Here is a 13177-nt window from a genome sequence, read left to right as displayed (position 1 = left end):
GCACCACACTGGTCTGAGCCACTGTCACCTGTCACCTACACAATGACATCAGCCTCCTAACCGGTTTCCCTGCTTAGCCTGCTTCCCCCACCATCTATTCATCTACTCCCAATCTCCCAGTGAAGCAGCCAAAGTCATTTTTTTATTTTTTATTTTTGGAGACAGGGTCTTGCTCTTTCACCCAGGCTAGAGTGCAGTAGCGCAATCACAGTTCACTGTAGCCTCGAAGTCCCAGGGCCAGGCTGCAGGGCGGTGGCGCGATCTCGGCTCACTGCAACCTCCGCCTCCCGGGTTCAAGTGCTTCTCCTGCCTCAGCCTCCTGAGTAGCTGGGACAACAGGCACACACCACCATGCCTGGCTAATTGTTGTATTTTCAGTAGAGACAGGGTTTCACCATGTTGGCCAGGCTGGTCTTGAACTCCCGACCTCACATGATCCACCCACCCCAACCTCCCAAAGTGCTCAGATTACGGGCATGAGCCACCTCACCCAGCCCGATGACTCCCCTTCTACTCAGAGTTAAAAAAAAAAAAAAAAAAAGTTCTTGGAACAACCCAAAATGGCCTGCACCGTGTGCCCTCTCTCTTTTCCTGGGCCCCTGCTCTCTTCTCTGGCCGCTGGGGCCTCCGTGCTGTCCTGCAACACTTCCAGCACCCTCGTATCTCAGGTCTTTGTCCTGGCCCTTCCCACTGCCTGGACAGGCACCTGCACAGCCTGCTCCTCTGTCTCCATCAAACCATTATTTTTTATTTTTTTTTAGAAACAGAGTCTCACTCCGTAGCCCAAGCTGGAGTACAGTGGCATGATCATAGCTTAGGGTAACCTTGGACTCCTGGCCTCAAATGATCCTCCTGCCTCAGCCTCTAGAGTAGCTGGGACAACAGACATGTGCCACCCTACCCAGCTGTCAAGCCTTTATTAAAATGCCACTTTCTCAGTGAGGCCTACCCTAATACGACCGCACCTGCCCCCCAACTCCTTACTGTGTTTTATTTTCTGCCACGGCCTCAATTTCCCTGTTTATTGTTTATCACTCTGGAAGGCAGGATTTTCGTTTGCTTTGTTTGACTGCTGGAATTCCAGCACCTGGAATAGTCCCTGGTACCTAGTCGGTGCTTAACACATGTAGAGCCTACTGAACGGGAATCCTCACGACACACACATCCATGGTACCTTGAAGTCAAACTGCACATCCATGTACTTCCCGAACCTGCTGGAGTTATCGTTCCGGAGGGTCTTGGCATTTCCAAAGGCCTAGTAGTGGACGGGGGTATGAGGGACACCTGGCACTCTCCCCCTGCCCTCCCGCACTGGCCTTCTCTCCCCGCCTTTCCCCTCCGGCCCTGGGCTTCTCTCCCCGCCCCTCTCCTCCCACCCTGGGCTTCTCTCCCTGCCCCTCCCCTCCCGCCCTGGGCTTCTCTCCCTGCCCCTCCCCTCCGGCCCTAGGCTTCTCTCCCTGTTCTCTCCCTGCCCCTCCCCTCCCGCACTGGCCTTCTCTCCCTGTTCTCTCCCTGCCCCTCACCTCCAGCACCGGGTTGCTCTGCAGCAGCCGGTCCCGAACAGCACCTCCGCGCTCGGGGGCTGGGCAGGTCTCCGCATAGAACTGTAGCAGCCTCTTGGTGGCCTCCGTCTTGCCTGCCCCGCTCTCCCCAGAGATCATCACGGCCTGGTCCCGACGCTCCGTACGCAGTGCTCGGTACACAGTGTCAGCCACGGCAAACCTGGGGCAGAGGCTCGTCAGGGAGTTCGGGGAGGGGGGCCAAGCGGAGCCCCACGGGAGTCCCACTCCCACATCTGGGGTGGAGTCCTCTCGTGGGTGGGAGTTGAATACACCCTTGAGGATGGGGAGTGGCGGTCCCTCGCAGGTGTGGGCCACGGGAGATCCGTCACAGCTGAGAATGGGCGTCCCTGCCAGCGGGAGGACTGAGGATCTCACAGGTGGGAGTCTGGAGGTCACTTAGGTGGAGGCTGGAGTCACTCACAGGTAGGGCTGGGGGGTCTGCGCAGGTGGGGTTCAGAGGTCACTAAGATTGGGGGGCCACTCCCAGTTGTGGAATAAGTCATGGATGTGAGTCGGAGTAGGGACTGAGTCCCACCCAGATGGAGTTGAGTTGTGACATTCATCTCTGGTCACTGGGGGTTGAGAAACTGTGGGATTCCTCACAGATGTGGCGAGGGAGGCCAGGATCATTTTAGAGTAAGGGTTGGGCGGGGTCACCTCACATGGAGACAGAGGGGTCGCTCCCAGAGGGGGTGGGGTCACTCACAGGTGAGGGGGGACTTCATAGAAACTGACGCCGCGGTAACGCTCCATATGCTGCCGGCTGTAGATCTGCAGGTCCCGGTAGGGGTTGACAGAGACCAGGACGGGGCCAATGTAGGTCTGGGGTCAGGGGAAGAGGGTCAAAAGTTTATCCCGGGCCGGGTGCGATGGCTCATGCCTGTAATCCCAGCACTTTGGGAGGCCGAGTTGGGTGGATCACCTGAGGTCGGGAGTTCGAGACCAGCCCGACCAACATGGGGAAACCCCGTCTCTACTAAAAATACAAAATTAGCCGGGCGTGGTGGCGCATGCCTGTAATCCCAGCTACTCGGGAGGCTGAGGCAGGAGAATTGCTTGAACCCAGGAGGAAGAGGTTGCAGTGAGCTGAGATCGCGCCACTGCACTCCAGCCTGGGCAAGAGTGAAACTCCATCTCAAAAAAAAAAAAAGTTTATCCCGGTGACCCCTGGTGTCTCCTTCCCCCCCTCCGCCCACCCGTGTCTGTGACCCCAGCACCCCTGCTGTCTCCCCACAAGGGCCTCACGTAGATGAGGTTCTCCCGAAACCGCCGCCGCAGGTTCTCGATGAAGGCGGCCTCGCTGGTGAAGTTCTCCAGCAGCACGAAATCCTGCACCCCCACCCGGTCACGGGCGGTCAGCGCACTCTCCATGGTCACCCGAACCCCGTCACTGCCCAGGGCCTGCAGAGAATGGGCCACAGAAGAGGGTCAGGGTCATCGGGGGTGGGGCAAGGCCACTTCTCCACTGCGCCTGTGGGACCGAGAGGGAACGTAGGGGCTTGTGAACTCAGAGCTGGACATGAGCACGATGGGTGCGGAAGGCCTGGGTTCGGAGGGTCTGAGTGTGGTGGGCCGGGTGCGGAGGGCCCGGGTCCCGGTGTGGTAGCACAGGGATCGCCGAGGCTGCGGGCACAGAATAGAGACAACGTGAACCGCTTGGGACCCGGACACAGGGCACGGACACAGGCAGGACCAGAGGGCAGAACCCGGGAGGTGCTGGTTTTGGGTGGAGAAAGGGGGGTCAACAAGAAGGAACTCCTTGCAATAGTAGAAAGACTGCTCTGTTGAGCTTGGACCAATCCCCTCCTCTCTCTGGGTTGCTTCCTCCTCAAGGAGGAGGAGTTGAGTTAGACCAGGTGACCTCAGGTCCCTTAACTCTGAGCCACGTGTGACAGGTGCTTTGGAGGACAAATGGCTCAGGGTCAATTCTGCAGGCAGGGTGGGGCCGTCTCTCCCACCCGGACCCACCCACACCTCCACGGGTAGAGCGTCTAGCACCAAGCAAGGGGTTACTCCCAGACTACACCAGAGGGGTTCTCCCCGAGGGCCTCCCACCCCGGCTGGGCTCAGCCACCCACTCCAGAAGGGGGGGGCCTCCCTCGCATGGCTGGGGCCACTCCCTTTCCTCCAGCTGCTGGGCTCCCCAGGCACCTCCTCCACTGAGAGTCCTGAGAAGCCTCAGGGGATGGGGGGTTTACCACGGAAAGCCCAGCTGCCTCTGGGTCCTATTGGAGCGTGGAGGGTGGTACAGGCTTAGCAAGACCCTCGCCCCACAACCAGGGCTGAGATGGATCCCTCTTCAAACAGGGTCTCAGGGCTCCAGAAAATGGACACCCAGAGTATCCAGGGTCAGAGAAGAACAAGGCGGTGGTGATTGGGGGTGGATCCCGAAGGGGCCGCCGGTGTCCTCTGACCACTAAAGGCCCAGATTTCTGGCCTGGGGCGTCACTCAGGGCCGGGCCGGGCCGGGGGCCTGCCCCTCCCAGGCTTGTCCTCACCGCCCCGCTCCAATCTCGCGCCGAAGCGGCTGCCAAATCCGGCCGCGGTCCCCGCCCCCTCGCCCTCGGGTCAGGGGTCTCCGCGTTCTCAGGCGTCCCCGGCAGCTCCTCATCCGGCCCCGGGTCCGAGCGTCCCGCGCGGCCCTCCCCGCCTCGGCCTCCTCCCCCCTGCAACTTCCCGGGACGTTTTTCCACCCGGAATTCCTGGGCCACGCCCGCTTCCTGGCGAGGCCGAGGCGACGCCGCGAGGTGGGGAGGGGCGCCCGGGACCCCCCGCTCTGCCCTGCCGCCCCCAGGCTCACCGACGCCCGGTAGCGCATCCTGCCCCGCCGGCCTGGCGCCCGCTCCGCTGCCCGCGCTCTGGGTCCCGGGCTTGGCGGCGGTGGCGGCGGCGTCAGCGAGGGAGGGCCCGCCCCCCGCACCGCCCCCACCCGGGCCCCTGAAGCGCGGGGCTTCCCCGGCCTCCTCCGCCTCCTCCGCGGCAGGGCTGGGGTCCCCTCCAGGTGGGGTTGGTGGAGGTGGGGGTGTCAAGAGAGGGGTCCGCGGGCTGGGGGCGGGGGCGGGGGCGGAGGCAGGCGGGGCGGGCTCCGCCTGAGTCAGGTTTTCCAGGAGGGACGCCGTTGGCACCAGGGTGGAGCCCGGAATCCACGCGGCCGCTGCGTCTACACCGACCTGGAACTCACTTCCGGGCCTGGGACGACACTCCGCGGGGGGCCCGGGCGCTGGGCGGGCACCGAGGCCTGCGGGTCCCAGAGGAAGCAGGATTTTCCTCCCCCAACCCCCGAACTCGAGTCCCGGGAAAGTTAAAAATAGAACCAATGTCCAAATACGGCCGGCGCGCCGGGCGGGCTGAGCGTTCTCCGTGCGGGACGCCGTCCACCCACACGCGCCGGGGCCTGGCCCGAGCCTCGAACCCAGGAAGATCTTGGTTTCCTCGTCAGCACGGAGCGCGCGCCCCAGGGACAGGGACGGCCAACGGGTGCCCTGGCCGAGCGCGCGGAGTCCCCAGCCTCTCTGGAGGGCTCAGTTCCCCCTCTGGGAAATTCGCGTTCCCCCCGCCCACGGCATTTGGGGTCCACAGCCTCTCCCCACCCGGGACACCCCACTCGCCTCTGGGCCCAGACCTCCTCCCTCTCTCCTTTTTTCTTTTGTTTTTTTGAGACGGGGTCTTGCGCTGGCTCCCAGGTTGGAGTTCAGTGGCTCGATCTCGGCTCACTGCAACCTCCGCCTCCCGGGTTCTAGCGATTTTCCTGTTTCAGCCTCCCGAGTAGCTGGGATTACAGGCGTGCGCCACCACACTCGGCTAATTTTTGTATTTTTAGTAGAGACGGGGTTTCACCATGTTGGCCAAGCTGGTCTCGAATTCCTCACCTCAGGTGATCCACCCGCCTCGGCCTCCCAAAGTGCTGGGATTACAGGCGTGAGCCACCGCGCCCGGCGCATCTCCCTCCCTGCTTAGTCCCTCGGGATCTCCGGGACGCCCCCCACCTCCGAACCGGCCTCGGCAGCCCCGCCCTCGCTGGGCTCTGCGGGCACCACCCTCCCACGCCTGGGGCGAACCTTGGCTCAGATCCCACCGCGGGCAGGGGCGGGGACGTCTAGAGCCTGCAAAAGGCTGGGCTGGTTCTTCCTCGCGGTGGGACTCTGCGCAAGTCACTTAACGTTTCGGCTTCTGTTCTTCATCCCTAACATGACGCTAACACAGGCCTAGAAGGGCCGTTGGGTGGCCTGAGATACAGCGCGAAGGCACCTCCCAGACCCCCTGTAGACCCCGCTGCCCCCACCCGTCGCCTTCCCTCGGCCGGACGCTCATTCCTCACTTGCTTGCGAGCAGAGGCCTACGGGGAGCCAGGCCGTGGGCCACGCTTCCGACCCGGTAGGGAGAGTCTCAGGCGCGTCTGCAGGCACCTGCCTCCTCCACCAACACAACGGCGGACACAGACTCGCCCTGGTGGGGTAGGCAGAGCGGGGACCCAAAGCCCCAGCGCCCCACCCCCAGCTCGCGGACCCCGCTCCCTGGGGAGAGGGCGAGGCTGCGGCAGGTGCGGGCTGGATCCTTGCGGGGAAGGCTTGTTACTGCAACAACAGCCCGGCCGGGGCGGCGGCCCCGGGGACCCCCGAGCGGGGGCACCAGCTGGTGGGGGAGTGGGAGCGGGGGAGGGGGAATGGGGGCGTCTCGGGCAGAGGCGGGGGAGGGCGGGAGGAGACGCCCGCTGCAGTGCCCCCAGGTTTAAAATCTAGAGGGAGGGCCAGGCGCGGTGGCTCACGCCTATAATCCCAGCGCTTTGGCAGGCCGAGGCAGGCGGATCATCAGAGTTCAGGAGTTCGAGACCAGCCTGGCCAACATGGCGAAACCCCCCTCTCTGCTAAAAAATACAAAAATTAGCTGAGCGTTGGCCGGGCGCGGTGGCTCATGCCTGTAATCCCAGCACTTTGGGAGGCCGAGGCGGGCGGATCACCTGCGGTCGGGAGTTCGAGACCAGCCTGACCAATATGGAGAAACCCTGTCTACTAAAAACACAAAATTAGCCAGGCATGGTGGTGCATTCCTGTAATCCCAGCTACTCGGGAGGCTGAGGCAGGAGAAGCGCTTGAACCCGGGAGGCGGAGGTTGCGGTGAGCCGAGATCGTGCCATTGCACTCCAGCCTGGGCAACAAGACTGAACTCCGTCTCAAAAAAAAAAAAAAAAAAAAAATTAGCTGAGCGTGGTGGTGGGCGCCTGTAATCCCAGCTACTCAGGAGGCTGAGGCACGAGAATCGCTTGAACCCGGGAGACGGAGGTTGCAGTGAGCCAAGATTGTGCCACTGCACTCCAGCCTGGGCGATAGAGCGAAACTCCGTCTCCAAACAAAACAAAACAAGAATAATCTAGAGGGAGCAAGGAGGGGATCCAGCCTCCAGCCCGCCCAGGGGTGGGGAGCGTCCCAGAAGTCGGGGTAGAGAGTCAGGAGAGCCCCTACCGGAAGCTCAGCTCTCTTCCTGCCGGGCGAGGCGTGGGGTACTCGGGCCGGGGGCGTGGCAGGAGCCTGTGGGGGCGCGGCCAGAGGGCGGGGCGGAGCTTCGCGGCCGCAGTGTCCGCCCCGCCCCTCACGTCACGCGGCTGGAATGAGGGGAATCCGCGCGCGGAGGGGTCGGGCCCGCTTCTTCCAGTTCCCGGGCCGCGCCGCCGCATTCCCGGGATGCCCGCTGGCGCCCCCGCAGCCACCGCCCGGCAGCGGAAGGAGGGGGCGTCTCCGCCGCTCGCGGGCCCCAGGGCGGCTCCAGCACTGGCAACCCCCGGCCTGCCCCGCCTCACTGGACGGAAGCGCGAGCCCCGGGGCGGGGAGGAAAGCGGGGAACCCGGGTGGGAAAGACGCCGCGGCTGAGGCTGCAGCGCCAGGCGCCTCCTGCGTTCTCCGCACTGTCTTAGGTTACTCCTTTCAGTGACCCCAGCCAAGCCATGGGGTCTGTACGATCACTCCAATGCAGAAGAAATTGAGGCTGGGCAGGTGACCTGTGCAAGGTCTGAGGAGGAGTGGGACTGGAACCCGGGCACTGGAACACCTTACTGCAGGGCTTCCCTGAGCCTCTTTGTGCGGTTATCAGGGCTACCAGGGCTGTGACCTTCAGTGACACGGTACAGGCCCCTGTCGGTGTCGTGTGATTCTATTATGTCACATGTGGGCTTTAGGAGTGGGCCAGGGCCTTTGGCTCTGGGCCTAGAGGTTCCCTGCAGGCCATGGCCCCTGAGTGACGTAGGAGACTTCTTCCCCAAGGCTGCCCCTGGGTGTTCTCCCACCTGGGGAGGCGTTTATTGGAACCACAGGGGATGGGGTGGCCCAGCAGACCTGGGCCATCTAGTGCCCTTCAGCTCCTATAGGCCAGGTGCCTACAAGCCTGACTTCTGGGGACAGCGGAAACCTCAAATGTTCCCCCAGCCTAAGGGCACACAGATCTTGCCGTGGGGTAGGGGTGTTGGGGGCTGGGAGGAGGTGTCATCTGAGGCACCTGGGACTGCTGCTATAAACCGATGTCCACTGAGCCTGAGGCAGCAGAAAGGCAGCCATAGCCTGTCTCACGGGTGGCACAGTGCTGGGCACAGAGCAGGGCTTCAACTTCTGTTTATTAAACAAATCTTAGATCTGGGCCTGGCTGCCCATCAAGGACCGTTCCAGGCCTCAGGGAACTGTTGTGAAGGGAAATGGGGAGGAGACGGTGTCTACCCTGATTGCTCACTAGGGCCTCCTCGGTCAAGGAATGTCCATTCTAGCTACACAACCGGGGGTCTTTGGCTGCCAGACGCCTCTGCCTGGGGGGTCCAGCAAACATGAACAGAGGCAAGGTGCAGTGAGTGGCTCACGCCTGTAACCCCAGAACTTTGAGAGGCCGAGGTGGGAGGGTCGCTTGAGGCCAGGAGTTCAAGACTAGCCTGGGCCACGTAGTGGTGAGACCCCTGCCTCCACTAAAATTTTTTTAAAAAATTAGCCAGGCATGGTGTGTGCCTGTGGTCCCAGCTACTCAGAAGGCTAAGGTGGGAGGATTGCTTGAGCCCAGGAGGTTGAGGCTGCAGTGAGCCATGATGGTGCTACTGCACTCCAGCCTGAGTGCCCCAGAAGACCCAGTGTCAAACAAACAAATAAAGCAATAAACCCATAACATGTTAACAAATTTGTATGAGGGAAAAAAAAAAGTAAACGGCCCAGGAGTGGTGGCTCATGCCTGTAATCCCAGCACTTTGGGAGGCCAAGGCAGGCAGATCACTTGAGGTGAGGAGTTCCAGACCAGCCTGGCCAACATGGTGAAACCCCGTTTCAACTAAAAATACAAAAAATTAGCAGGGTGTGGTGGCACACGCTTGTAATCCCAGCTACTTGGGAGGCTGAGACAGGAGAATCGCTTGAATCCAGGAGGAAGAGGTTGCAGAGAGCTGGGATCACGCCACTGCACTCCAGACTGACAGAGTGAGATACTGTCTCAAAAAAAAAAAAAAAAAAAAAGGGAACAGGGCCTTTGACCCCAACCTGTACTCCCTGTTTAATGTCCTTGTAGAAAGAAGGGTGGCACTGTTTCAGCTGGTCATCACAGCCTGGCATTAACAGGCCTGCTCTCCTCCTTCCACTCCTCACACCAAGTAGTCACGACCTGCTAAAACCTCACCTCCAGGCCGGGCGCGGTGGCTCACGCCTGTAATCCCAGCACTTTGGTAGGCCGAGGCAGGTGGATCACAAGGTCGGGAGATTGAGACCATCCTGGCTAACACAGTGAAGCCCCGTCTCTACTAAAAAAAAAAAAAAAAAATTAGCTGGGCATGGTGGCACGCGCCTGTAATCCCAGCTACTCAGGAGGCTGAGGCAGGAGAATACCTTGCACCCGGGAGGTGGAGGTTGCAGTGAGCAGAGATCGCACCACTGCATTCCATCCTGGGCAACAGAGCGAGACTCCATCTCAAAACAAAACAACAACAACAACAAAAACAAAAACCTCACCTCCATCACTGCTCCTTACCTGGGCCAAGATAGCAGCCTCCTAACTGGCCTCCTTGCCTTCCTCCTATCAATCCATTTCCCCTCGGGCAACACAAATCAAACCAACACCTCATGTTCATAGAGTGAAGGTTTAGGGCACCCTCCATGTGCCAGGCCCATGATTCACATCTACTGCTGCTTACCAGAACCCTGCCTATGAACTCCGGAGACTCCCCTGCTGTCCTCAGTTTACCCCACTGCTCCTGCATTCTGGTGTGCGGTGGCCCGCTCCAGTCCCCTCTCTCCCCACCCCTCCCCCAGGAGGGGGCCTTCGCACCGTCGCCAGCCAGTCCAAGCTTCAGTGCCTGCACCTGCGGCTTCCCCAGCCCGGGGCACTCTCCCTGCCCACCTCACTGAGACTCGGCTCAGGTGTCACCTCCTTCAGAACCCCTTCCTGGTTCTCCCGAACACGCAGCGTCTCCTTATCGCACCCCGCAGGAATAAGCTGTTTCCTTGTCAGTCCCTCCCAGGAGACCTCTCCCACTCCCTACACCCAGCGAGGCACACGTTGGGGCTCAGTCACCCCTTCCTGGACCCCTGGATGAATGAATGAATCTCAGAGCCAAGCGGTGCGCGGGAGGCCGGAGCGTGAGGACTGAGGGCCGCGTGGCCATCCTCATTCTCCGGCCACCCCGGAGCCCCTCGCCTGCCACACTCGGGGCGCGCTGGGCCCCGGGGGCGGAGAACGGGAAGGGGCGGGTTTAGGCGGCTTCTCCGGAACCCAGAGGCAGAGCAGGGCTGCGGGCGGGGCCCGAAGGGCGCGCAGGGTCCTGGATCCTGCAGCCCAGGCCGCTCTTCCCCGCCTCCCGCTCCCCGCAGGTAAATGTAAGTCTCCACCAGGCTGCGCCGGTGCCTCCGGGTCGTGGGACCCCCCCCGCACGGGTCCACCCGGCTGCTCTTCGGCCCCAGCGATCCCCGGCCGTGACCCCTGCTTCGCGCACGGCGGCTCCCGGCCCGGCCGCCCGCTCCCCACACCCGTCCCCCGCGGCCGCCGTCCCCACGCCCCGAGTACCCACCGGCTTGGCTCTTCCGGCGCGGGCGGGGGCCGGGCTGGGCGGCGTGGCGGGCTCGGGGATCCGCGGCCCGGGCGCACTCTCCCCGCCCAGGGCCCGCCGGGGGCCGGGCCGCAGCCTGTCGTCATCCCGGGCAGGGCCGCGCACCCTCCGGCCCCGCCCCGCCTCAGCCCCGGCCGCGTCCGCGAAGCCTCGGTGCGTGCGGCCCCCACCTCGGCCCGTTCCCGGGGCAGGCGCGTCCGGCCACAGCGAACACGCGCGCGCCCCTCCGGCCGAAGACCGGGCTCCCCGCCGCGGTGCTGGGGGCGTGGGGGTGCCCGACTTTTTCCCTCCTCCCGGCCCTTTGCATCTCCAGCCCCTTCCTGCGGGCCAGGCCAGGGCCGCGCTCCCCCGTTTCTACCCACCCATGTCCCTTCACCCACCTCCCACACCGTGCTTCTGTTCTGAGTCTTAGGCGGTCCCAGCCCTGCGGACTGGAAAGGAGCGGGGCGTTGACTGAGCCTGGAGCTTCCATGCCCTCGTCCTTCGACCTCACAGCAGCCGACACTTGCCTTTTGTGCCCAGTATTCACAGTTCTGCCCACTGAGGTTCAGGAAGCTGGAGAAGAGTCAAGCCCAGACCTCCACTTCCAAAAATCCTGCTGCTAGCGGCCCTTACATCCTTACTCTTCTACTCACCCCGTCTTGTTCAGTCGCTTCTGGCTCTGCCAAGGATCGGAACCCCTCCCCGCTGCTCAGCTCTTGCCCGAGGGCTCTGCCTGAGAGGGGCTGCCCGGCCTTGGGGAGACACTCCCACCCTCCTCCCAGCCCAGAGCATCCCAGCTTACAAGCTTGCAGGGCCTGTGGGGATGAACCACGCGGATGATCTCCCCGGTGGGTACCAGCTCCACTTGCAGCGCCATTCCGCCCTGCGGAGAGCCAGCGCCCCTGGGCACTGGGGCCTGTGAGCAAAAGCTGCCTGCCCACTCGCTGGCTCTGACCGCTCCGGGAGCCAGGAACCGATGGTCTAACGCCGGGATGGCCACTTGGTTCTGCTTTAACTCCAGCCCCAGGGGATGTGGCTGGTCCAGCGCCTCAGGACACAGCTGGAGCCGTCCAGGTCTGATTGGGAGGCCTCTTGGCCCGGATGGTTGGAGCAGGAAGAGGAGGGGCTGGGGAGGATGGAGGAAATGCCTGTTGTCCCAGGTAACCAGAGGAGCCGATGCAGCCACCCATGGGGTACCCTGGGCTCCAGGTCAAAGGGTAGGACGCCTTTCCCCTTCCCCCCATCCCCACAGCAGCTCTGTGGCTGGGCCCCTCCTCCTGCCCACTCTCCGCTACCAGCTAGAGAGCACAGGGCCCACTCCCCAAACCAGAAGGCATGCCCTCCCCTAGGCTAAGAGGACCCCTCAGTAGGCACTGCCTTTCCTGCACATCCCCTCAACGGGGCTGCCCCCCACAGCAGGTGAGCCCCCACGATGAGTTTGAGAGATCAGGGCTGCTGGGGCCTGGTCATGCGGGGCCCTGAGAGGGGGTGTCCCGCTGTGAGGAAGCTCTGGTCTTACTCTCCTCTGGGCCTCAGAGCTTGTGAAGTTAGTTTCTGGGTTCCCTGGGTGTGGGCAACCTCTAGCCCTGTTCATCCCTTGCGTTTCAACAGTACCCCCAGGTGACCCCCACCCCTGATGTTCCTGCTTTTCTATTTTTATTGTTGCTAAATCACAGCTGACACTTTCCTGGCCTGAGACTGAGCCCTCCAGTCTCCAGCCATTCCTTATAGGAAGTAAGAACAGGGAAGTGGATAGGGGAAACAGACCTTTCCAGAGGGAGAGGCTGGCATAGGAAGGGCTGAGTCCCGTGGGCGTGTGCTGGCACGGACAGCCCCATAGGCAGGGGCCTTCTCCCTGGCACCCTTCTCTCTCCCCACAGCTTCCCCCGCCCCGGAAAAGCTAGCAAGCCTTCCTTCCTTCCTCCGGGAAGCACATCCATCCAGAGCAGGCTCATCCCCGGCGGCCACACAATGGCCCTTATCAGCCGTGGAGCCAGGCGTAGACCCAGTGCACACCAGGTCTCACTTACTTCCTGTTTCCACCCAGCGGGTCGGGGTGGACCCAGAGCGGCCATATCCTGACTGGGGCCCAGAGGACGGAGAGCACCCCCCATTCCCCTTTCCGCCTCTCAATCACTGCTGGGCTCACCCCTCCCACACAGGAGGCTGGATGTGTGGGGACCTCAGTTCACCATGGGGGAGGTGAGCAGGTGGGGGGACCCCTGGGGTCAAGCCCCGGGGCTGCATTAATCAGAACGGGGAGGCGGGTCTTGTGCGATACACTTTTTACAATTGTTCTCCCACAAGAATCTTGAGAATAGGGACATCATCTGTATTTTACAGACTACTGAGACCGCTCTGCGGGTGGGTTCAGACCCCACTCCTGTTTCTGGTCCTGTGGATGCCTGGAACTTTGAAGAGGCTGCACCACTTCTCTGAGCCTTGGCTTTCCCGCCTGCCCAATGAAGGGTGCCATGCAGTGACCCTGGTGATGGCTGTGCATGTGAGAAGGAACAGATGGGCAAGTGAGGGCTTTGGAGGTGCCTAGGTATATGTGTTGGGGTCAGGGATAGGT

At 62.3% G+C, this 13177-nt stretch overlaps 1 protein-coding gene across 3 annotated transcripts in view; it reads right to left on the bottom strand.

The window, feature by feature from the left end:
- MYO1C (myosin IC) overlaps nt 1–11716 on the bottom strand; it is a 29222-nt gene extending 17506 nt beyond the window's left edge. Inside the window, exons 1-5 of one of the 3 annotated variants that reach the window (XM_030800378.1) lie at nt 11405–11716; nt 2808–2963; nt 2269–2384; nt 1524–1722; nt 1175–1255 (exon numbers count right to left, since the gene is read on the bottom strand). In XM_030800378.1, the coding sequence (XP_030656238.1) occupies nt 1175–1255; nt 1524–1722; nt 2269–2384; nt 2808–2963; nt 11405–11479 (627 nt within the window). In that variant the 5' untranslated portion in view covers nt 11480–11716. Of the gene's footprint in view, nt 1–1174; nt 1256–1523; nt 1723–2268; nt 2385–2807; nt 2964–4362; nt 4469–10581; nt 10716–11404 lie in introns of those variants that run through there. The other 2 variants (XM_030800380.1, XM_030800379.1) reach the window with 2 other exon arrangements.
- Nucleotides 11717–13177: the final 1461 nt, after the last annotated feature.

Source organism: Nomascus leucogenys, chromosome 19 (assembly GCF_006542625.1).
Source record: "Nomascus leucogenys isolate Asia chromosome 19, Asia_NLE_v1, whole genome shotgun sequence".
In the NCBI taxonomy this organism is placed as follows: domain Eukaryota; kingdom Metazoa; phylum Chordata; class Mammalia; order Primates; family Hylobatidae; genus Nomascus; species Nomascus leucogenys.
Note: the sequence above shows the minus strand (reverse complement) of the source record. Positions and strands in the feature narration are given on the sequence as shown.